This window comes from Grammomys surdaster, unplaced genomic scaffold (assembly GCF_004785775.1).
Source record: "Grammomys surdaster isolate TR1022 unplaced genomic scaffold, NIH_TR_1.0 126176, whole genome shotgun sequence".
NCBI classification, from domain to species: Eukaryota; Metazoa; Chordata; class Mammalia; order Rodentia; family Muridae; genus Grammomys; species Grammomys surdaster.
Window position 1 is genome coordinate 656,982 of NW_021620983.1, and position 25,066 is coordinate 682,047.

A 25,066-nucleotide genomic window follows, 5' to 3' on the forward strand; every position below is an offset into this window, starting at 1 on the left:
GAACTAGGACAAATTGAACCAACACACTGGCATTTCGATCTATAGTGCTACCACTGAGTATGGAAGTAGAAAGGTAGATCTGTTCTGAAACACCTGTGAGCCAAATGATCTTAAACACTGATCAACCCATCCTGCAAAGTTCAGTCTGTCTTTTCTGCACCATGACCAGAAAAACTTATAAAAGAAAGCATTTAATTGGGGCCTTGCTTAACATTTCAGAAGGATAAGTCAATGACCATTATGGTGGGGAGTGTGACCTCAGGCAGTCTGGGCATGAAGCCGAATCAGTAGCTGAGAGCTTACAGGTTGAGACAACAATCATGAGAGAGACTTAACCAAGAGGTAGAGAAAGCTGGATGGGCTTTTGAACCCTCAAAGCCCAGTCTCAGTAATACACCTCCAATATGCCTACACCTAACCCTTGCCACATTTCTACCAGCTGCAGCCCAAACATTAAAATATATGAGCCAGTGAGAGCCTTCTCATATCCAAATCACTTAAAACAAACTTCTGCAGCACCAAACTTAAACAAACCTGTAGCTGAGTGGAAGTGTAAAGGGTGTAATTTGAATAAAGCCTGCTTTTCTGATTCCTGTTTGCTTCCAAAACAACAGGGTTTCTCTATAGCTTTCATAGTCCTGGAACTCATTCTTTAGTCCAGGCTGGCCTTGAATTCAGAGACCAACCTGTCTACTGAGTGGTGCCACCCTATCAGGCAATGTTTGCTTGCTTTTCCTTTTTTTTTTTAACTATTTATTCTTAATTTGTGTGCATTGGTGTTCCTTCTTCTAGAGAAGGAAAGCAGCCCGTGCTCATAAGTCTCCAGCCCATTGTTTGCTTTCTAAACCAGCTTGATGGTCCAGCAGCCAGTGCCACTTTAATCCAGTATAAAAGTTTTCTGCTTCCTACAAAGGCTGGTCATGGAGGATGAGTTCACCTGTTTCTGTGTGGTTGATGTGTGCACCTTTAATGTTTGTTTGAAACAAGATGTCTTACTAAAGCTGAGGCATAACTAGAAACACCAGGGACCCTCCTGCTTCCACCTCCCAACAATGAGATTACAGCCGTACCCCAACATAATTGGCTACTAGGGGTCTGAACTTAGTGTCCTCACCATACTTGACAGCACTCTGCTAGCTGATCCAGAACCTCAGTTTTGTTTTTTTTTTAATGCCAATTTGAAATGTATTACAGGGAGTGAGGTAGTATGGCCATTTCTTCCGCCTGCCGTCTCTGCGTCCTTTGCAGAACTTCCAGCAGCGGCATGTTGGGCCAGAGTATCTGGAGGTTCACCACCTCCGTGGTCCGTCTCAGCCACTACGAGGAGGGTCTGGGGAAGAATTTACCATTTTCGGTGGAAAACAAATGGCGATTACTGGCTATGATGACCGTGTACTTTGGATCTGGATTTGCTGCTCCTTTCTTTATAGTAAGGCACTAGCTACTTAAAAAATAAGGATATTTAATTCATCCCTGTAACAGAAGGAAGAAAGTTTAAGAGATATGATCTGAAAATTGGATTAAACTCTTGAACTCTTATACTAGAAAAAATTGTAAATAAACTAATGATATAAATAAAAAAAAAGTATTACAGAAGATGGAGGCAGGAAGATCACAATTCTAGACCTCCTGAGGTATATGAAATCCCGAGTTAAAAACCTGAGTCTTCACGGTCGGACAGCTTCAAAATATCCAGAACTTACAGCTGTCAATGTAGAGCTGAAGCTTTCCAGGTACCCTTAGTCCAGTGTCCTAGGAAAGGTTTCTTAATGTTAATATATCAATCCAGCATCCTGATGCCTGGCAGTAGTTTCGTATGATGTTTAATGAACTGGGACTGGAAAGGGAGGAGACAGCACAGTTGAATCAAAGGTAGGTAATTTCACAGGCTCATTCACGAGAGAAAGGAACCAGAGGGTCCTGTTCCACAATTTCTCTAACTGGCAGTGGAGTTTGGTTACTCATTGTTGATATCATGTTCCCTAAACCAATTGGTAAAGGCTGCTTATTATTGTGGTATGTTGAATCTTGGAGAATCTTAGACAAATCTATTCATTCGGTGTAGAAAGTGACTAAAATCAGAGCTGCCCCTTTGTCTCCATGTCTGGAAAGAAAGAAATTACTCTGTTTTAGAATGACTATGCTTACATAGCTTACCTGCACTTCAGGCAGGGGATTTTGCAGCTGCAAGGAAAGATGGGATTTGTGCCTGTGTTTATGTTTCAGTCTTAAATAATGGCTCAGCAATCTCAAGTTGTTAAGCAGGTCTCTGGTAGTATTAGAAAAGGAACTGAGCAGTTGTGTTGCTGTTGTTTAAGTAACAAGTGTATTCTTGGTCCTGCACTCCTTTCACAAACTCACTGTTGATTGTTCCACTACTCAAGGTCCCTGCTTATGGGAAATGGGAAATCCCTTATGATCTCACAGCCTCTCTGCAGGTTACCTGGGGCCTCTGAGCTTTAACACCAAGTTGCAAACTCAGCTTCAATTAGAGCCAGTTTACCTGTTCTCAGACTCACAAAGCCTGGCTGGGGGCACAGGCTATAATCCCCAAGTTCAATAACAAAGCCATTTCATAGACTGCAAGCTGCTGAAGTCCTGAGAAAATCATCCCAGGAAGCTGGCTCAGATAATTTTCTTCTGGTGCATTCCTTATGAATGCCCACCAGGTGGAGATAGTGAAAAGCCCATTAAGCATGTAGGCACCTTTTTTAAAAGACACGATCTCAGCTGGTTGGTGGTTGCACACGCTTTTAATTCCAATACTTGGGCTGGAGAGATGGCTCAGTGGTTAAGAGCACTTCCTCTTCCAGAGGTCCTGAGTTCAATTCCATCATCTGTAATGGGGATCTGATGCCCTCTTGTGTGTATGAAGACAAGACAGCGACAGTGTACTCACATATGTGAAAGAAAGGAAGAAGAGAAAGGAAAGAAAGAAATCCCACAGGTGGCTCTCTGAGCATAACTTGTATAGTTTTGGCTGGATTTATGTAGATGGGGCTGGCCTGGGACTCACCAAGATCTACCTGCCTCTGCTGTGCCTCTATGCCCAGTAGGCATTTCCCTACCCACCCTTTAATGACAAAACATTGGCGACTGGAGAATGGCTTATCAGTTTACTGCTTCTGCCACAATCTTGAGGACTGGGGTTTGGATCCTAGAACCCACATAACAACGTCCACAAACACTTTTAGCCCTGAGTTGAGCATGCTATCTCCAAAAGAACAGGTGGAAAGAGATAGAGATCACCCAAGGCTCTCTAGGGATTCACATATACTCACAGATAAATATGCACAAGTAATAGTTAAGAGAAAGTAAGAAAATGCTTTTACATTTTTTTTCTTTTTCTTTTTTTTTTGATGAAACAAAATTTTATTGTCAGGTAAGTGGCCTTTTTTTAAAAAATAATATATTAATAACAATGTATATATTTTAAAATTCTTTGTTGAGAACTTGCATTAATGGTAGCCTAACACTTTTACTTTATTAACACCCCCTCACTTTAGATAAACTCAATGAATGGTCACCCTAATATTTTAGGGCAAAAATGAGCTAATCTGTTGTTTAGTAAGTAGTTACTTCAGCCCAAATGTAAACATTAAAAATGGGTTCTTTTTAAAAATTTTTTATTATACACACACACACACACACACACATATACATATACGTGTGTGTGTGTGTGTGTGTGTGTGTGTGTGTGTTTTGCTATATGCATATGTGTTAGATTCCCTGGAGCTAGAATTAAAGTTGTGAGCTGCCATGTGAGTATTGAAAATAGAACCTGGATGTTTTAAACCACTGAGTTTAAAACAGCTCTTCTCCCCACAGGATCTCACTTGAGCTAGGCTGGCCTCAAACTTGAGGCAAACTCAGGGAATCCTGCCTATGCCTGCCATTTGAGTGTTGAGATTACAGCCTGAGTCAACACACTCAATCTGTTTCTGTTTGTTTAGCCAGGATAGTCCCAGAATCGAGACGCAAAAGCAGGATGACCATACTAAACTCAAGAGCCTCAACCATAACTTCTTTCTTTCTTTCTTTTTTTTTTTTTTTTTTTTTTTGGTTTTTCGAGACAGGGTTTCTCTGTATAGTCCTGGCTGTCCTGGAACTCACCGGTAGACCAGGCTGGCCTTGAACTCAGAAATCCGCCTGCCTCTGCCTCCCAAGTGCTGGGATTAAACGCGTGCGCCACCACCGCCCGGCCATAACTTCTTTCTTTTTAATTTTTTTTATGTGAACGTTTTGTGTATAAGTGTTTTGTCTGTATGTTTATGTGCACTGTTGTGCATTCCTGATGCTCTCAGAAGCTGGAAGAGGTTGTTGGCTCAGGATTGCTAGCTAGCAGCCATGGGAACTAAACTCAGGTCCTCTGTGATAACGGCCAGTGCTTAACTGCTGAGCCATCTTTCCAGTCCACTCATTTTTCTTGGAATAGTCTCAGTATATAGCACCCACTGCTTTGGCACTTCACAGCAGTCCCGTCTTAGCCTCCGGAGTATTAGGTTTACATAGGTGTGTAACATGTCTAGCTCTTTTTACCTTTTTCTGCAGTTAAACTGTCAAGAATAGAAAGGAAGCACATTAATATTTCCCTCTGCATATTGTTACTCAGAAGACTGCCACTGTGGGCAGACACCTGCCCAGAGAGGTGCAACATGAATAAGCCGGCAACTGTTGACCACAGCTTCATCACTGTCAGTCTATTTTTAAACTAAATGTATTTACTTATTTTTTGTCTTATTTTAATTTAAACTTTAAATTATTACTTATTTACTTGGTGTGTGCGTGTGCGTGTGCGTGTGCGTGTGCGTGTGCGTGTGCGTGTGCGTGTGTGTGTGTGTATTCCAGGGATTGAACTCAGGTTGTCAACCAAGTCTGAATTTACATGGGAATCTGACATCCTCTTCTGGTCTCTGTGGAAGTCCTTACTCAACATGTACATCCCCCTCTCCCCAGACAGACACATATACACATAATTAAACACAAAAATTAAAAATATTTTTAAAAATGACTTGAAGCATATCATTGTAATTGTGGATTGCATTAAGAAAGCTGAACTGGATATATTCTAGTCTATGTCAGACTTTCCAGGCCACGGTGATACATGATACATGTCTTTTTGTTGTTGTTGTTTTTTAAAGCATAGCCCAAGATAGACTAAAACTCACTATATGTAGGTAGGAAGAATCATGAACTCCTGACCCTCCTGGTTCTGCCTGTCAAATGCTGGGGTTGCAGGCATGGTCTGCCAAAGCTTGGCTAGTACCTTGTCACCTTTTTTTTTTTTCTGTCTCGAGACAGGGTTTCTCTGTGTAGCCCTGGCTGTCCTGTTATTCACTCTGTAGACCAGGCTGGCCTCAAACTCAGAAATCCACCTGCCTCTGTCTCCCAAGTGCTGAAATTAAAGGTGTGTGCCACCACTGCCCGGCCTCTTGTCACTTTTTTAAAAAAATGATTATTTTTAAACGTTTATTTTATGTCTATGTGTGGTCAGTTTTTATTGTTGTCGGTTTTTGTTTGTTTTGTTTTGTTTGAGAGGGTTTCTCTGTGTAGCCCTGGCTCACAATCTATCTGTTTTAGTCATCAGATCCAGAGGCGTGGAACCTGCTTTGAAGGGAAAGGAAAGATTGTACCCTGAAGTAGTTGTAGGCTTTGGCTAATGTATATCCTCAGGAACTGGGGTATGTATGTGGGACTGGATCCTGGGGGCCACAGGGAACTGAATTTAAAATGGGAAAAGGGAGTTTGCTTACATTTTTTTCATGGTACAGTATTGATGCCCAGGCTAGTCCAGGAGATGGCGCTAATACACTGTAAGGTTGTGTCTTACAAGTATTGCTTCTGTGACCTGAGGAAACATTGGAAGCTTTGCTGTAGCAAATGGTCAAAGGAGTGGCTATGCCAGAATGCATACATTAGAGCTGTACTTCCTCACAGCTTCTGGGGAGCTTGAAGAAGGAGGACCATGAGTTGAAGACCCTGTTTCAAAACAAAAATGTAAAAAGGAGGAGGAAGAAGAAGAAAGATGAAGGACATGGAAAGAAAATGAAAAAGAAGGGAAGGAAGGAAAAGAGGAGGAAGACAAACAAGTGCTTATAGGAAGATCTTGAGGATGCCATGTAAAACAAGTTAGTATACCCAGCAACAATGAGGGTTGCTGTTAAATTTATTATAATACATTGGACTTTCTACTAAAACAAATTAACATGGAGCTAAAATAAATGAGCATTTTTTAAAAAATAAACCTGTATTATAAAAAAGAAAGAAAAAGGAAGACAGAAAGAAGAGAAGAGATGGAAAGGGGGTTGAGAAGATGGAATGGTGGAATGCATGACTAGCATGTGAAAGGCTCCTGGGTTTGATCTCAAGTATCTCACATTATTTTGGCCAGAAAACCCACATCACCCATGTTAAATGGCAGACCTAGAGAATATTCTGTTTACACACATACACACAAACACACACTCATGCATGCACACTAGGGGATGGATTATCTGTCTATCTATCTATCTATCTATCCATCCATCCATCCATCCATCCATCCATCCATCTATCTCTATATAGAGAATAACCTGCAGAGAAGAAGACCAATGTCAAAGCCAAGAGCTGATGAGTGTAGTTAGTGGTAGGAGATAGTATCAGATCACAGTACTGGGCATGTCAATCCTGAAATACCAGAGGCCTGTCCAGAGCAGCATTGAGCAGGGTGGGGGTAGCATGAGATGAACAGCCAGAAGCAGCTGGAGATGGAAGTCGGGGTTGGAACAGTTTGGAGATCTGGATCAGCTCACCAAGGCCAAGAGTCCTCCCGCCTGAGGCACATTTGTTTTTAAATAGGATATTGTTCTTTAGCTCTATGTTCCTCCCCGTCTTTTCCTATATGTCAAACTAAACCCGTGCCAGCCAAAGTTAGGCACTCTTTGCTCATGCCATTATTCATCCAGTGTTATTAACCATATTTCAAAAATCTACCCCTATGCTGAAACACTTTATTGCCAGTGCACTTGACCTGAAGTACGAGACCGTTGCTAGCATAGAATGCTAAGCATTTCCCTTGCTTGTCTCTCTTATTCCACACTGAAGCCAAAGGGTCTTATACAAGAACTAAAACTCAGATTAAGTTATGACATCATCTAATGACTCTGTTTAATGTCCTCTCTTCATTTCCCATCACACTTTGAATAACAACCTAAGCCTCTTCTATTGCCCTCAAGACCCTGAATGACCTTGACTTCCTTCTCTGTTCTTCTGTCCTTTTTTTTTTTTTTTTTTAATCACTTTCTGGCTTGAAGCTCTAGACATAGCCACATAGGGCCCCCCTCTCTTTCCCCCTCCCTCTCTTTTTCTCTCTCCCTCTCTCTCTCCCTTTCTCTCTCCCTCTCCCACTCTCTCTCTCTCTCTCTTTCTCTGTCTTCCTTCTTTCTCTCCTTCCCTCCCTCCCCCTCTCTCCCTCTCTGTCTCTTCCTCATTAAAAATAACTCAACCTTAATTCAGTACACTCCTGAAGTGTTCTTACTGAGATATTCATGAAGCTTGTTCTATGTAAAAGAGGAAGGTTTAAAAAGAGAATTGCAAAGTGAATAAGTAAAAAACATAAATTACATTTTTTTAAAAAAAGAATTAAATATATTTTCTTCCTTTTGGTTTGATCGACTTGGAGTGAGTGGTTCTGGCCACCAGGATGTTAAGTATTAGGGGATGTTCTGTCACTAGCTGACATTTGTAGGGTGCTGTTTAACCTATTAAAATAAATTTTCTTCTCTGTTCTTGGCAAAATAAATTACCCCTAGATTTAGTATTTAATGGCTTAATATAATTTTTTTTAAAAGACAGGATTTCACTCTGTCTGGCCTGGAACTCAAAGATCCACCTGCTTCTGCCTCATGAGTTCTAGGATCAAAGGCATGCACCACCATGCCTGGTTTATCACAGCTATTATTAGTTCAATTGTGTAGATCAGAGATCTGATTGAACTCTGGTTATGTTCTCAGAGGCAGTTAAAACTCAGTCAAGAAGGATCATCTGCCTACTCACTTGGACTGTTAAGTGGGCGAGGGTCCTTGCAAGTTGTTCTAAGTCTTCGTTTTCTCATAGCCTGGTAGCTAAAGGCTTGCCCCAGTTTCTTACTATACAAGCCTCTCCTAAGAGCAGTTCACAACACTGGTGGGAGATGAGATCCTTAGCAACAGAAGGAGGGAAAGTAGGAAGTGGTATCAGTTTTCAAGTTGGAGACCTTGGTAGAGTTTCCTTCTAGCTAAAAGAAAGACTTGAGGACCAGGAAGCACACCAGCAATAGGCAAGATTGATCAAAGTGTCTCTCCTAGCTCAAGTGGAATAAGTTTATTCTTTGTTCTAGGCTGTGTTCTTCTTGGGTTGGGTGATACACACTACATTGGTGAATGTATTTTCTTTCACTCAGTCCCTACATTTGAATGTCAACATCTAAAGTGACTGAGATTCGTCAGCTTTCAGCCTTGAACTTGCCATCCTCCTGCCTCAGCCTCCTAAGTGCTGGGGCGACTAGGGTATATCATCACATCTGGCTCAGCATCTGCATTCTCAGTGAGTTGGCTGGAATATGAAGTAGAGGCTGGAGGTAGGATTGTGTGGAGAGCAATGGGTTGGCAGAGAGAACTGGAGGAAGAAATTCCCGAGCGCTGAAGGGAGAATCTAAGCTAACCCTTAGGTAGTCCCTCTCTAGCTTGCAAATTCCCAGTGCCAACGGTAGCCACTTGTTTCTTCCTTATTTTCTTTCCTTCTTTAAATATTAAGACAGATGTAGTGGTGCACATCAGCACTTGAGAGAGTAAGGGAGGAAGATCTTTCAACCCACACTCTCCCCTCAAAAACACTCAGATATTTAACTCACTGTCACGCAGGTGCTGGGAGAGTACTATTCTTGGGACTGTATTTGTAGCTCTGTTGGGAGCCGACTCCTAGCTGAAAGTGGCTACCATCTTTGTAGCCATCTCAGGCCATATACCCTGACAAGACACTTGTTTCCAGCAGCCCACAACAGCTGACCACACTCTGATAAACATCTTGTTTTTCTCACAGATCTTTTTTGTTGTTTAATGCCCCCAGCTGCAAGGTGCACGTGGTACAGTGTCTTCAGCTGAATTCCCCTTCTTGTGCTTATATATACACCCATGATTTCCTTTCAATAAACAGAACTTGAACAGACTCTCTGTCTTGTCTCGGTTCTTTGTGTCTCTTGCCCCTCCATCCCCACTCTCTCTCTTGCTAGACCCTGACCTGAGGTCCGGAGCAGCAGCTTGGGCTGGGACATAGCTCTCTGGCTATAAAGATGAAATATAATTTGAAAATTTTGAACAAGTTACTTGAACTACTAACTTAACTGTCATTTATTAAAATCGAACTCTCTCCCTATTAAATGTACCACTGAGGGGTGCTATGATATGAGAACATAAGTGATTTGTAAATGGCTCATGCAGGTTTTACCAGGTACATGACTTTGGCTTTCTCTATTATCTACATAGCAATTAAAGCATCTCCTTCACTTAACATATGACGTTGAAAATGATTTCGCAATATTTCCAGTTAAGCTGCTTTTCATATTGCTGTTGCTGTTCCCGTAGCCAAGTGTTGTTTCATATCTTAATGAATCTGTGCTGTGTTCTTCCATGCGGTTCCCTAATAACTCACTGTGGTTTAATTTTAGAGCTGTTGAATTAAATACTATCCTACAAAATATGCAACAACCAGTTTCTCCAAATGAACCATAATTCAAAGTTTAACTGCTTTTTCTTCATTTGTGAAAGTCTATAATGAGCCAAAGCTTGGCAGCTCATTTTAGCTGAGCAGAATGGGCAGAATTCAGAATTTATTGGTAGGAAGTCAGACCCAGAACCCAGAGAGGACATTATAGGAGACAAACAAAATCATCTATGTTATCTAATTCATAATTTAGAGTCGTAGAGTATAATTGAAGGCAACTTTGTTTCTTGTTTAACAAAATACCTAAAGTAGAACAATGTTGTTCTGCATTCAATATTTATTAAATAATTATGAAGAGAGATAGGTTGTAAAAACTTACTTATAAAGCAGGTGTGGTGTCAATCATCTCTGATCCCAACACCGAGGAGGCAGAGACAGGAGGATCGGCATAGGTTCAAGGCCAGCCTGGTCTACATATTGATTTCCAATGTGATATATAGTGAGACCCTGCCTTAAAAAAAAAAAAAATGGAAACAAGACTGGAGAGATGACTCAATGGTTAAGAGCACAGGCTGCTCTCCTAGAGGACCCAGGGTGGACTCCAAGTGTACACATGGCAATTCACAACTGTCTGTAACTGTCTGTAGCTCCAGTTCCAGGGATCACAACCCTTGTCTGAATTCTGTGGGTACACAGACATACATGGAGGCAAAACACCCATACACAGAAAATAATAGCAGTTTAAAAGGTGAAAACATCTTCAAACAAACAAACCAGAAAGCCAATAGCGAATGGAGAATGTTGGAAAAGTAGTACCACCTGGGGAAATCTATTAATTTTTGTTGTTGCTTGAAAAAGCATCTTGCTACATAGCCTAGGTTGCCTAGAACTTACCATGTAGCACATGCTGCCTTAGAACTTGCAGCAGTCCTTCTGCCTCAGTTGCCCTGGGAATGGGCTCACAGGTGTGTCCTGCTCAGCCTTACTTAAATATTTAGTTTTGATAAATGTATGAACTACCAATCTGTTGTTGTTTTTTTTTTTTAACTTAGGCAGTCTTTTTTTTTTTTTTTTTTTTTGGTTTTTCGAGACAGGGTTTCTCTGTGTAGCCCTGGCTGTCTTTGAGCTCATCTGTAGACCAGGCTGGCCTCGAACTCAGAAATCCACCTGCCTCTGACTCCCAAGTGCTGGGATTAAAGGCGTGTGCCACCACAGCCCGGCTTAACTTAAGCAGTCTTAAATGAAAACCATGCATGAGATGTCTCTACTCTTGCATCTTCTCCATCATTTCTTCCTTGTATTTGCCCTTCTCCTTTCCTACTTGTCGGGACTTGGCTTTCCTCTCCAGGATCTTCTTGTGGTCCTTGTCCAGCCTGGTGATACTCACCTTGCTGGGCTGGATATCCACATGCACAGTTGTGCCATCAGCCTTCTCTCGCTGGACTCGCTCAATGTAAATGACGTATTTCTTCCTGTACACTTGGACCACTTTGCCAATCTGCTGGCCTTTGTAGTGTCCTCGAACAACCTGAACTCTGTCATCCTTTCGAATGGGCGTAGACCGAACATTATACATGTATCTAAGCTCTTTGGAAAGAGGGGAAGACATGATCTTCCTCCAGATGTGAGAAAGCACACTGAAATGTTGTTTGCAGCTCTTGCTTCGGTCAGAAGTCACAAAGGGATTGAACTTCATATTGGCAGCTGTGATCCAGTGATGGACACAAAAGGAAAGAGCTAGTAGGCCAGTTTTTATAAATTTTCATGTTGTTGCTTTGGAGCACTCCAATGATTTACATGGCTATGCTAGGACCTTCTTATCTACTAGAATTGTTAAGACCTCCTTTTATGAAAGTGTTCATTTTTATGTATCTAAGAGACCAATGCAGTTATTCTCCAAAGAATATCAATATCAAGAATTAAATTTAAAAACAGTGTACAAGAGTCACATTTGAATCCTGAAAGTATTCTGTGGATCTAAATAAAAACATCTGATGAGCTTTAGTAGCCTGAAACCCTTAGTATGTAGCTCAGGCTCCGCTTCCTAAGGACTGGGTTACAGGCTAAGGCTGCTCTTTCCATTCCTTCTTTGATTGGTCCCCTATCCCACCTTTCAAACAGTTTCTCTCTGTAACTCTGGCTAGGCTGTCCTCAAACCTGTAGCGGTCCTTCTGCCTCAGACTCCCAAGAGCTAGTATTATAAGCATGTGTATTTCTGGGCACTCAAGCCTGTAAAACATCATATCTTCTGAATACCAAGATGTAACTCTCAGGATCGTCAAATAAGACAGTAAACAGATCCCTGTGGCTACACTGCTGGAGAGCCTAACTGCTCTGGCACAGACTTTTGTGCTTTTTGAACCTCACTTGTGATTCTGATGGAATATTGGGCCTGGTAACTCTGTCAGTCTGGCCCCTGGACTTATACTATAACAGCACCTAGGGTGAAGCTTATATTAGACATGTATGTTTCCATCCCACCCAGTGGAGCCCAGAGTCAGGGACTAATGGTCAAACCTTCCTGGTAATCCTGATGCTGGGTAAGTTACCCTGTAGTCTCTCGGCCTTTATAGTGGTGCCTATGAGTGTCTGTGTGCTGCTCTCTTCCTGCAGTCGTAAGGAAACAGGACTTGAGTACAGCTCCTCCTTCCCTAGAATTCTCTCGCTTTTAGCATGTCTAAGAAAATATGTCTGCAAATGATTATTTTGTTGTTTTGGGCAGCGAATCTGAAATCTGATGTAGAACTCTACTTCTCCAGCACCACATCTGCCTGTATGCCACCATACTTCCCACCAAAATGACAATGGATTGAACCTCTGAACCTGTAAGCCAGCCCCAATGAAATGTTTTCCTTTATAAGAGTTGCCATGCAGGCAGATTTCTGAGTTCGAGAGTTCAAGGCTAGCCTGGTCTACAGAGTGAGTTCCAGGACAGCCAGAACTACACAGAGAAACCCTGTCTGGAAAAAAAAAAAAAAAAAAAAGCCGGGCAGTGGTGGTGCACGCCTTTAATCCCAGCATTTGGGAGGCAGAGGCAGGTGGATTTCTGAGTTCGAGGCCAGCCTGGTCTACAGAGTGAGTTCTAGGACAGCCAAGGCTACACAGAGAAACCCTGTCTCAAAAAACGAAAAAAAAAAAGAGTTGCCATGGTCATGATGTCTCTTCACAGCAATAGAAATCCTAACTAAGACAGAATGCGTATGGGACTGGCGTATCACTGTGTAGGCCTGACTATGATATTGTTTGAGAAAATGTGGACTTTGGGGGTTTAGATTAGAAAAGCAGTTGAATACTTTAAATGAATTAATGGGTCATACTAATAGAAGCACAGGAAACAGTGGTGCTGAGGATGATTTAAACTGTGGAGGCCTGGCTCAAAAGGTTTACAACTTGTGAAAAGAAAAGAACAGCTTATGGTAAGGTACATGCCTTTAATTTCTAGCACTTGGGAGGCAGAAGCAGGTGGATATCTGAGTTCGAGGCCATCCTGCTCTACAGAGCACGATCCAGGTCAGCCAAGCTTAGGCAGTGAAAGGAACCATCAAAACCAGAAAGTTGGTAAAAATGTGTTTAAACAAGAGGCCCATGTTCCAGCCCCAGCAAGCGGCTGAACTTAGCAGCTTTGGCCACATGGTTCTGGCTTTAGAGTCAAGGATACAAGAAAGAGGTTATGGAATCTCCCTCCACAACTAAGGAAAGTCATTGAGGCCAGGCATGTGTCAGGGATGTTCCTGCATGGAGTCCCAGAAAGACCATTGTGTGAAACTGTGAAGGTAAATTCTAGATTGCCTTGGAGACCCCAAGATGTTAGAGATCCCAGAGTCATCAGATACTCATAAAGAGAGCTGCTAATGGGGAGTGGAACCAGCCCAAGAGAGAGAAGCGTGTTGTAGTCAACAAAGCTGAAAGGAGTTGGAGATTTGAACAGCAGACATGGAGAGGCAGAGTTTGGAGTTTGCCCAGTTGTTTTTTGATCTTGCTTTGGTGCAGTATTTCCTCTCTATGCTTCCTTTCCCTTTTGGAACAGTAATGTATATTATTCTATGCGATTGTATGTTGGAAGTATGTGATATGCTTATCTTTTTTTTCCTTCTTTCTTTTTTCTTTTCTTCTTTTCTCTTTTCTTCAAGACAGAGTTTCTCTGTGTAGCTCTAGCTGTCCTGGAACTCCCTCTGTACACCAGGCTGGCCCCAAACTCAGAGATCTACTTGCCTCTGCCTCCTAAGTGCTGGGATTAAATGTGTGCGCCACCACCATCTAGTTGTGATCTGCTTTTTCATTTCGGTTTTACAGGAAGTTACTGTTAATCGATTGCCATGAGTCTCAGAAGAAACTTTGAACTTTGCATTTTTAAATGGAGTTGAGACTGGGGGATTTTAACTGCTTAAGCCAGGTTCAACGTCTCTTTTTCTTCCTCTGCCTGCCCATCCAGATGTATAACTGTCAGCTAACTCTCCAGTACCATGTGTGCCTGTGTGCTGCCATGCTTCCTGCCGTGATGATAGTGAACTAAAACCTCTGAACCTGTAAAGCAGTCCCAATTAAATGCTTTCTTTTATAAGAGTTGATGTGGGCATGGTATCTCTTCACAGCAATAGAACAGTGACTAAGACACTTTCCCTCAATAAAAGAACAAATTTGTTTTGTCTTAGTTAGGGTTTTACTGCTGTGAACAGACACCATGACCAAGACAAGTCTTATAAAGGACAACATTTAACTGAAGTTCAGTCCATTATCATCAAGATTTGAACATGGCAGCATCCAGGCAGGCATGGCGCAGGAGGAGCTGATAGTTCTACATATTCATCTGAAGGCTGCTAGCAGAATACTTACTTCCAAGCAGCTAGGATGAGAGTCTTAAAGCCCACCCCTACAATGGCACACCTACTCCAACAAGGCCACACCCACTCCAACAGGGCCACACCTTCTAATAGTGCCACTCCTTGGGCTGAGCGTATACAAACCATCACAGACGGGTCCCTCTATGTGGCCCAGACCAGACCAGCTAACTCAAAGTGATCCTTCTGCTTCTTCTGTCTTCATTGAGCTGAGATGATAGGAGAGTGCTAGCTCACGTTCATGGCTCGATCTTGTCCTTGCCCTCTCCCATGATGGAGACATAGCTGCCATGGGGTAAGAGTCTCTTCCTTGCAGTCCCCGCAGAACCAGTGGTTTGTGGAAGGGAATCTCTGAAAATGTGACTTTATTTTTCTCTTTTAGATTGATGTCAGGAACTTTTGTCATAGCAACTCAAAGTGACTAATACGGTGATAGAGATAGATAGGGACACTAACAGCAGTTGTCCTGGAGAAGATGCTACTCTAGCGTTGACCTGGAGTCCTGTGTGTTTCTATTTGCAGTAACATCTGTGCTGTCTCCTTGGACGTATGTACTGAAGCTCCAGCAAGGTGAAGTTTGTGAATGGGGATCTGTACTCTTCTAAGATGGGGGCTGTCTTAATTACTTTCCTATTGTTGCCAAGGCAACTTACCATCAAGATGGGGAGCACAGCAGCAGGCAGGCAAGGCATGGCACTGGATCAGTAGCTGAGAATTTGCATCTTTTTTTTTTTTTTTTTTGAGTCAGGGTCTCTCTACATAGCTGTGGCTGTCCTAGAAATTGATCTGTAAATCAGGCTGGCCTTGAACATACAGAGATCACCTGCCTGCCTTTGCCTTCCAAGTGCTGAGATTAAACACATGCACCACCACTCCTGGCAAGAGCTCAAATCTTATCAACAGGAAGCAAGTGTTTTTTGAAAAAGAGACTGACAAAAGAAGCCTGACAGGGCTTTTGAATCCTCAAAGCCCACTGGCAGTGACACACCTTTTCCAACAAGGCCACCTCTTAATTGTTTCTAAATAGTCTGGCAACTGGGAACCAAACATTCAAAACGAATGGGTCTAGGATCATTCTCATTCAACTCACCACAGGAGCCGTCCGGTTTTAAGAACTCTTAAGTAAGGACTCATCCTTGCCTTTAGCAAGAACCAGGTTGTGTATTTTGCTATTTCTTATGAAAATCAGTATGTTAATTTTCTTTTATGACCTGGAGGTTGCTAACCTGTAGGAAGAATGTCATTCTCTCAGAATTCCTACTGAGATTACAGGAATTATTATTTTTTGAATAATTAACCGAATTTATTCTGGTACAGACATTCGCTTTAATGAATGTGGCATGATTTGAAAGAGGCTAATTTCCAACAGCTTTAAAAATAAAATTATGATGGATGAGGTAGATGGATAGCAATTTATATCAATGAGTCAGAAGCTCAATTGCCATGGGGAATAGAGAGCTTCCTTGTTTAGCTTTGTCTAGTTAATTTTTTGTGATATGTAATCTGTGTGTATAGTCATTTGTATGCATGTGGAAGCTAGAAATCATTTATGGGAATCTTCCTCAGTTGCCCTCTTATTTTTGCTGAAACTGGAACTCCTTACCACTTCTGCTAGACTGGCTGGCTTGCAAGCCCAAGGTATTCTATCTCTGCCTCTCTATGTTTAGTTTACAGAAGCATCCTATCATACTGTGTTTTTCTATGTGGGGATCCAAGCACTTGGGTTTTCATGCCTATATGGCAAGCACTTGTTGACTGAACCATTTTCCCAGCTTGTTTTTATGAGACAGATTCTCACTTTGCCAACCAGGTTGGCCTCTACCTTGCAAAGATTTTCCTTTTCCAGACTCCTGGAATTAGAGACCGATGGAATTAGAGGCCTATGCCACAACTGGCTGTCTGAGAGTAATCAAAAAAAGAATTCAAAGTAGCACCTTTTTTTCTGATTTATTTATTTATGTATGTGAATATTACTATCACTGTCTTCAAACACACCAGAAGAGGACATTGGATCCCATTATAGATGGCTGTGAGCCACCGAGGTTGCTCACATGAGGTGGCATAGGCCTTTAATCCCAGCACAGGCAGAGGGTCAGAGGGGCAGAGGTAGAGGCAGAGGGGCAGAGGGGCGGAGGGGCGGAGGGGCGGAGGGGCAGAGGTAGAGACAGAGGCAGAGGCAGGTAGAGCTCTGTAAGTTCAAGGCCAGCGTGGTCTACAGCACAAGTTCCAGGGCAGCTAGGGATTTTACACAGAGAAATCCTGTCTCAATAAACAAAATAACAAAACTATATACTCCACTTTAGCATCAGTGTTGGAGATACTAGCTGCTCATGAAGAGGACCTAGGTTTGATTCCCAACATCTACATGGCACTTCATAACTGTCTGTATGTATAGTTCCAGGTAATCTGAAGCCCTCTTCTAGCCAGCCTTTGAAGGCACCACACACATAAGTGTAAAACACTTGCACACATTAAAAAACAAACAGAAACTTTAGGTTTTTTATTCCTGTTTTATTTGTCAAGTTGTTTTGCCATTTATACCTGTAGGGTTTCTTTTCTTTTCTTTTTTTTTTTTTTTTTGAGCTAGGGTCACACACTGGTAGGGTAGACCATGCTGGCTTTGAACTAACAGGCATGTGCAGCAGTACCCAGTCTTATTTGCAACTTTTATGAGTCCCTGCTCAATTCCACGTGGGCTGGTGCTGGGTTGACTTGATGAGGTTTATATGGGTGCCCCAGCACTGCAGGTGTCCAACAAGTATTTGTTGGATGCACTGAATATATTTTTTTCCTCATTGATTAAAAGTGACATTTTTTACTTATCTGGAATATAGTAATTTCATGGTAAAGTTTGAATTTACAAATACTGCTTTCCTATTGGCGAGACAAAAGTTTTATGAAAAATAAGGAACTGGGGAAAGGAAAATAAAATATCTGAATGAAACTTTCCAAAATAAAAAGGATTCATTGGGGCTGGAGAGATGGCTCAGTGGTTAAGAGCAGTGACTGCACTTCCAGAGGTCCTGAGTTCAAATCCCAGCAACCATATGGTGGCTCACAACCATCTGTAATGAGATCTGATGCCCTCTTCTGGTGTGTCTGAAGACAGCTACAGTGTATTCATATATAATAAATAAATAAATCTTTAAAAAAAAAAGGATTCATTGTTTTATTTATTATTACTATCATTGTTCTGTTGTGTTTTGCAATTATGAAGACTTGGCTGATCTAGAGCTCTTTATATAGACCAGGCTAGCTTTGAACTCACAGTGATCTGCCTCTTAGAGTACTAGAATTCTAGACTGCCCCACTACACTTGGCAAACGTTTTTGTTGTTGTTGTTTGTTTTTTTTTTGTTTTAAATTTTATGTGTATGAGGTTATCTTTTTGCAAGCACATGTGTCTCTTAACAATATGCATGCCTGATGCCCACAGAAGGCAGAAGAAGGAATTACAGACAGACAGTTGTGAGTCCCCATGTGGATGCTGAGAATTGAATTCAGGTCAGCTGGAAGAGCTGCTGGCTCTTAACCACTGTGCCTTTTCTCTGGCCCTATCTCTAAATACTGTTAAATTCTTATTTACAATATCTGTTGTGCTGGTGATGGAATCTGGGCCTCATACATGCTAGGCAGGCAATCTTCCACTGCATCCCACCCTCACTCCTATGAGCCCCTCTCTTCTGTTTGTTGTTTTGTACCTAAGTGGTACTAGCTGGCCTGGAGCTCCTGATCTTCGTGCCTCAGCTGCCTAAGAGCTGGCATCAAAAGTTGAGAGTTTTCCCCACCTCATTCTCCTTTTTTAATTTTCAGAAAACATTGCGGCAACATTATTGTGGGGCCTTCTCTTACTAGTGTCATTACAGGTTATACAAACTATACCTCATTGTAACTGAAATTTAATTATTTGTGGTTTTGTATTTTCTCTTGATTCATCCTTACGGTCCAAGTTGTTAAATAAATTAACAGATTTATCAACAATTCTTCCACTGGATCTAATGGCCCAAATGATAGTTATGGTAAACCTGCAAATCCCTTTTTTTGGGGTGGGAGTGAGGGTATCAACTTCTCTTTGTACCTCAGGCTACCCTCAAAATTATGATCCTCTTGCCTCAGCCTCTTGAGTGCTGGGAGGTGTGTGCCTGTAAAGGTATGTGCCACCACCCCTGTTGGAAATATTATTTTTTGGTTCATTTTTAGCCTAGGTCAACAAAGGCATATGCTAATGAAAATGTGTCAGTTCAGTTATTTGAATGTGTGCTCATCACAGGCTTCATGGCCACTCTGTGTGGCAAAGGGTAAATGTATTAGCCTTCTTTCCTCAGTTCGGGAGCCTGTTCTTTCTCTGGTTATAAATGAGGAAAACAGACAACCTAATGTTTGTCTAATATTCAAGCTGGATGTGGGGTTCAAAGATTGAAAGCTAAAATACAACATTAAGGTACATAACATGAAAGGGAGGAGAGATGGCGCAGTGGTTAAGAGCACTGGCTGCTCTTCCACGGGCCCTCCCTGTGTTCAATTCCCTGCACCCACATAGTGGTTCACAACTGTTTATAACTCCAGTTCCAGGGTATCCAACTCCCTTTTCTGACCTACACAAGCACCAATCATGATGCATAAACATACATTCAGGCAAAATATCAATACACGTAATAGTTAAAATTGAATAAAACACAATAAGATATATAATACTACCAGGATGGACTCAGATGGTAAGAGGAAAAATCAAGAAGTGCCAAATCCAAGGTGATTTTTGTGTGTTTTTGGCCAGACTTTTGTTTACTTGATTATGCTTCTGACTGTCCTGTTCTAAGCAATTATCCTTGCCTCAAGGATAGGACTTAAAACCAATTCTATTTGTTAAAATACTTGGACACAAGTTGGGAGCAAGCTTTAATTTATTAACTTTATTATTTTGTTAATGAGGTAGTGTCTTTTGTTCAGGTCTGTTCCTGCCTCCCTGGGATTAGGGAGTAAGCCACCCCTAAAACCTCATTTGATACAGGAATCATCACCAGTCCTTCAGAAGCTGATATTCTTCATGTTTTCTACTAACTTTATGCAACCCAACAAGTAATTTTACCAGCTCTTTCAGTGCCAATGAAATGAATTGCTTCATAGCAACACATAGCCTTGGCGTACACCCTCCTATTAAAAAGGCTGCAGTCATCTACTCTGCTCTGGTGGCAGGGCTGTTCCATAGCATTCTGCTCTTACAGGCTGAGTCCTCTGAGAGGAAATGGTGATCTTCCTTATTCTACAATGAAATAAAAAAATCATCTAGGGGGCAAGGGTGCTCTTGTATTTTAGAAGTGCCCATTTAAACCATTAAGAGCCTGGAGGCCGAAGGCTGGTTTATCTGGTCCCTCTGCACAGGTCTTGCTGCCTCTTCTCCAAGGATTGAAATCATCTGCACTAGGGCACGCAACCAGCCAGTGCGGGCTGAAACAAGCGGGCCCATCCAAGCCACCAGGTGCAGAGGCTCAGGCTTGCAGAGAAGCGCAGGGAAGGCACCCGCCAAGCACAGGCTTGCAGAGAGGGGTACAGGAAAGGACTCCCCTCAGGTCCCGGGTACCGGAAAAGGGCGGACTGTGGTGGTCCAGAGCACGAGAGGGGGAGGTTCGGGAAGTGGGAGGGGACACCGGAAGGCGAAGCTTCCAAAGGGGAGCTTGCGAGCTGGAGGGCGGGGCAGAGGACCGGAAATAGGCGGTATCTGGGCGTGGTCGCTCCCTGCGCGGCCTACATAAGTTGCGCGCGCCTTGTGGGGACAACTTGGGCGCGAGAAGTGGAGTTGGCTGGTTGCACTGTCGGCGGTGGCCGCAGGCTAAGCTGAGGAGGGAGGGAGGGACGGGAGGAGACGGGAGTGCGGGGTGGCGTCCCGCGCGCTTCGGAGGCAGCCAGGGAGGTGAAGCAGGGCGGCGGCGGGGTGGGCGGGTCTGCGCGGCTGCAGCGGGGTGGAGAAGCGTGATGCCTCAGCTTTCTGGGGTCGGACTCCTCAGCGGCTTTGCAGAGCGCTCTGCGTCTGGCGGGCTGCGTGGGCCCTTAGACCTGTGACCCTGGCTGAGGCTCCCCTATTCGGGCCCTTGGGGCACTTGAACGAGCAGTGGTGTACAGGGGCTGTCTAGCTCAGGTCTTGCTCTTTAGGGGCAGGATTCCTGAATAGAGGTGAACTGTCCGACTCCTTGGTTTCCCGGTTCCTTGGTGCAGGGCAGCGGAAGGCTTGCCAGTATAGGAGTGAGTGATTGTGAGTTACTGTAGACACAACTGGAAGCCACATCGGCTGCAGTTTGTGAGACTTCGCAGCTGTGTCCAGGGGGGATGCACTTGGTTAGGCCATGGACAGCCAAAGAGACTTTACCATTCTAGTTCAAGAAACTTGGTTCACTTAGACTTTGGAGATAGATTGAAGTTGGGGCTGCAGTAAAGGCTCAGGTAAAAGGTGTTAATGTGGAAGTGACCGCTCCCCTAGCCCTTGTGATGACCATAGACATTATTCTGAATGAGGAGAGCAGAAGCCTTTTGCTTGCTTGGCAGTTCTCCATGTGGAGAATAGAACTTCCAGAAACGTTCCTATAGTGTAAATTTTGCCTACGCATAGGCTGTCTTTATTGGCTATTGCTTGGAGCCAGTTACCTTAGTAGGGGAGTTGGAAGTACGCTGTCTGAAGCGACCTTATGTTTTGAGTTCATTTCATTTTAAAGAAAGGCTTTCTAGAGAAGTGAAAGCTTGGTGTGCACCTTTAGTTTACATTGGTATTAACTCCTCCCGCCCCCATCCTTTAGCCTCGCCTGTTTCAGTGGTGCAACTCTCTTCATCCCTTTTCGGTTACCAGTCACCTTCAGGCCATTCAGAGGAGGGAAGAGTGGGAAATATGAAGTCGACCAAGTCCCAAGTGAACCACAATCAGCAAGGGGAAAACCAGCAGGCTCTGAGCCCCCTGCAGTCTCCTCTCAGTTCTGCTGCATCTCCTTCCCAGGCATACGAAACCTATATTGATAATGGACTGATATGCCTTAAACACAAAATTAGGAACATCGAGAAGAAGAAGGTAACTTTCTACCCCTCCCACCCCTGAATGTGCATGACCGTAAGCCAGGTTAAGGAGCTGACATTCTTTATATCAAAGAACAAAGATCTTCCTGCAAATTTAATTGACCTTGAGATTTAGTTGCCCGGGAACAATTAGGCATCCAGGCTGAATGTTTGCCAACACAGCTGAATAACTATTCTTCACATACTGCTTTTGAAATATTTGAAGAGTTGGCTATTTTAGGTCCGATTCGTTTCTTGAGATATATTATTGTAGTTTAGATAAGGAGTAGCTTGGTATTTTAGTTCGTTTTCCTTGTGACTGTGGCAAGTGATATGGCAGTACGGCTTTGGAAGCATTTACCATGAGCCAGAGAATGTTTCAACATTAATTCACTTCCCCCTCCCCCTCAGCCCCCTCACTCCCCTGCTAGATACCAGTTTAAGATTGGTTGGTGAAAGTATTGTAGACAGCTTTGTAAAGACACTTGGGTTCTTACTAGCCTAACATTACTGTAAAGATCCAGATAATTTCTCATTTCCTGAGTCATTTTAGCCTGTGATCCAGTCATCCCAGTCCCTTGGGATGCACTGTTGTGTCATGATTCTTACCTGCTTCTGACAGATAAAGCTCAGTAAGTATCTGGATCTACATCCTCTTAAAACGTGCTGAAAAACATAGTAAAACCTTAGGAAGGTTGTTTTGTTTTTGTTTTTCGAGACAGGGTTTCTCTCTAGACCAGGCTGGTCTCAAACTCACAGAGATCTGCCTCTGCCTCCTGAGTGCTGGGAATAAAGAGGGAAGCCACCGCCTGGCTGGAAGGTTTTTTGTTTTTGGTGGTGGTGGTGATGGTGGTGGTTTGGTTTTTTTTTTTTTTTTTTTTTTTTTGCTTTGGAAGTTAGTGCTGAAGCCAGTGGCTGGTAGTTTCTGTTTATTTTTTTCCCATACGTCTATGGGATGCATGCATTTGCTTACTAAGTTGTTCCTGGCTCAGCACAAGTTCCTTAGCACTGAGAACTAGTCAGCGTGCAAGGTCTATTAGTGGAAATTCATTTTCATTAATGTTTTTCCTCAGCACAGAAACTGTATATGTATATTCCTGAATTATCCAGCCTTACCATAGTACCTCTTTAATTCTCGATGCTTGTCTGCTAGGCTAGTGCCTTGTTTCCACCTTCTAGGTAAGTATTTTAAGATTGAAAACCAGTATAGGAGGAACCTGAAAAATGCTTATGGTATAGTATAGTGGTTTTCGTCATGAATTTGTGGCTAATAGATGAATTTTATTTTTATGAGTTTTACTTTTAAATTTATGTTTTTATTTTATGTGCATTGGTGTTTGCATATATGTCTGTGATAGTGTCAGATCCAGGAGTTACAGACAGTTGTGAGCTGCCATGTGGGTGCTGGGAATTGAACCTGGGTCTTCTGAAAGAGCAGTCAGCACTCTTAACTGCTAAATCATCTCCTCAGCCCATTTAATATATTTTCTTAGCTAGCAAATTTAGTATGAAAGATAGCTTTATGTTTTGGCACTTCTGAACATGCCACACAGTTCAACAGGTAACAATAGTATATGCAAGCATGAGCTAGTCACAGCTATGATGCCTCTGATGTTTTGTGCTAGATCAGTTGTTCTCAACCTTCCTAATGCCGAGGCCCTTTAATACAGTTCCTCATGTTGTGGTGACCCCTCCATCGTAAAATTATTTTGTTGCTACTTAATAACTAATTTTCCTACTGTTATGAGTCATAATGTAAATATCCATGATACAGGATATCTGATAAGTGACCTCAAAGGGGTCAGGACTCACAGGTTGAGAACCACTGTGCTAGATCATTCCTCCTTGTGAGAGGCTGCCCTGAGCATTGTGGGATGTTTATCAAAACCTCGATGTCTGCCTAAAAAATACCACAAGCACTATCTACTTCCCCTACACTCTGCAATTTGTGATAACTTCAAGTGTTTTTTTTTTTTTTGGAATGAATTGCCCTGGTTGAGCACCTCTAGTTTGGGGCATATGATTGACGTAAAACCCTACTTAAGGAGACTTATTTTTTTTTTTTTTGAGACAGGGTTTCTCTGTGTAGCCCTGGCTGTCCTGGAACTCACTCTGTAGACCAGGCTAGCCTCGAACTCTTGAACTCAGAAATCCGCCTGCCTCTGCCTCCCAAGTGCTGGGATTAAAGGCGTGCGCCACCACTGCCCGGCGAGACTTATTTTGAAGAGAGGAAATATTTAGGTTGCTGAAATGGCTTCATGGTTGTTGGTTATTGCTGCACAAACCTGATGACCTGAGTTCAACCCCAGGATTCTGCAGTGGAAGGAGATCTTCAGCTCTCCAAAGTCCTCTGACCTCCACACATACACATACACTAATAATGTTAAAAAGATTTGGGGCTAGAGATATGGCTCAAAGGTTAAGAGTATGTACAGAAAGCTGGTCATTGTGACAAATGCCTTTAATCCTAGCAACTGGGACAGAGATAGTAAATAAGTTCAAAGTCAGTCTGGTCTACAAGAGTTCCAGGACAGCCAGAGCTATGTAGAAAGACCCTGTCTCAACAAAGACAAAGAGTACTTATAGCTCTTCAAGAGGACCTAGGTTTGATTCTTAGCTCCCACATCAGTCAGCTTACAAATTATTACAACTTGAGTTCAGTGGTGGTGGTGGTAGTGGTGATGGTGGAGGAAGAGGAGGAGGAAAAAGAAGTAGAATGGTCAGTGATGTCAATGATGACTCTGGCCTCCTGGGGTACCTGCACTTAACTTGCATATACCCCCCCACAGATACATATAATTAAATCTTTAAAAGACTGTTTATTTTTGTAATTTCAGAGTAATAATTTTTAAAAAGTTAAATGTCTTTATTTAAAGATTCTGGAAATAGAGTTATTTGTAGCTGGCACATGAGCTAATATAAAAATTTCAATCACTCGATTATATGTACTAGTTAATAGCAGTGAACTTACCCTACTCTATTGACAGCTCTATGTATCTTGTTAACTTGCCACATATTTTTCCCATAAAATTTTTTTATGAGTGTTGATATTTTCAGATTCTAGTTAGGTAACTGCAATGTACCCATTCACACTTCAGTATGCTACACACATCAAAACTCCAAACACACCGACCTATTGCTTTTGTGCCTGATTTTGGGAAACTTCAGGTTCCACAATGCATTTAAATATAAAGAGGAGCTTATATTCTTAAGAATGCTACTATAGTTCTTTTCCCAAAATAAGCCTTAGCTGTTGAATAATTTGTACTGGGATAATCAAATTTTTAGTATTGCTCTTATTCACATAGAAAGTTATTTCTGTGAGGCTTTTTGAGTTCACACATGGTGGGAACTCAATCCTCTAACCTGTTTACTGCCGCCCCTCAATTTAAGTCAAGAGACTGGACCTTACCTCAGAATTGTGACTGTTACAAGACTAGGGAATGAAACATCTGCCACACTGCCCTGACTCCACAAGCACTGCTCATTGTTTTAACTCCTGTGCAGGTGTGCCTC

The 25,066-nt window shown here is 42.5% G+C and overlaps 1 protein-coding gene and 2 pseudogenes across 5 annotated transcripts in view; 2 read left to right on the forward strand and 1 right to left on the reverse strand.

The window, feature by feature from the left end:
- The first annotated feature begins 1,264 nt into the window (after positions 1 to 1,264).
- On the forward strand, positions 1,265 to 1,455 carry LOC114612544 (annotated as a pseudogene).
- Positions 1,456 to 10,942: 9,487 nt separating this feature from the next.
- Positions 10,943 to 11,374, reverse strand: LOC114612550 (annotated as a pseudogene).
- A 9,392-nt stretch (positions 11,375 to 20,766) lies between these two features.
- The window catches only part of Caprin2 (caprin family member 2), a 49,602-nt gene continuing 45,302 nt past the window's right edge, over positions 20,767 to 25,066 (forward strand). For 3 of the 5 annotated variants that reach the window (XM_028757528.1, XM_028757530.1, XM_028757529.1), the window contains exon 1: positions 20,767 to 21,566. In XM_028757528.1, the coding sequence (XP_028613361.1) occupies positions 21,390 to 21,566 (177 nt within the window). In that variant the 5' untranslated portion in view covers positions 20,767 to 21,389. The remainder of the gene's footprint in view (positions 21,567 to 25,066) is intronic. The other 2 variants (XM_028757531.1, XM_028757532.1) reach the window with 1 other exon arrangement.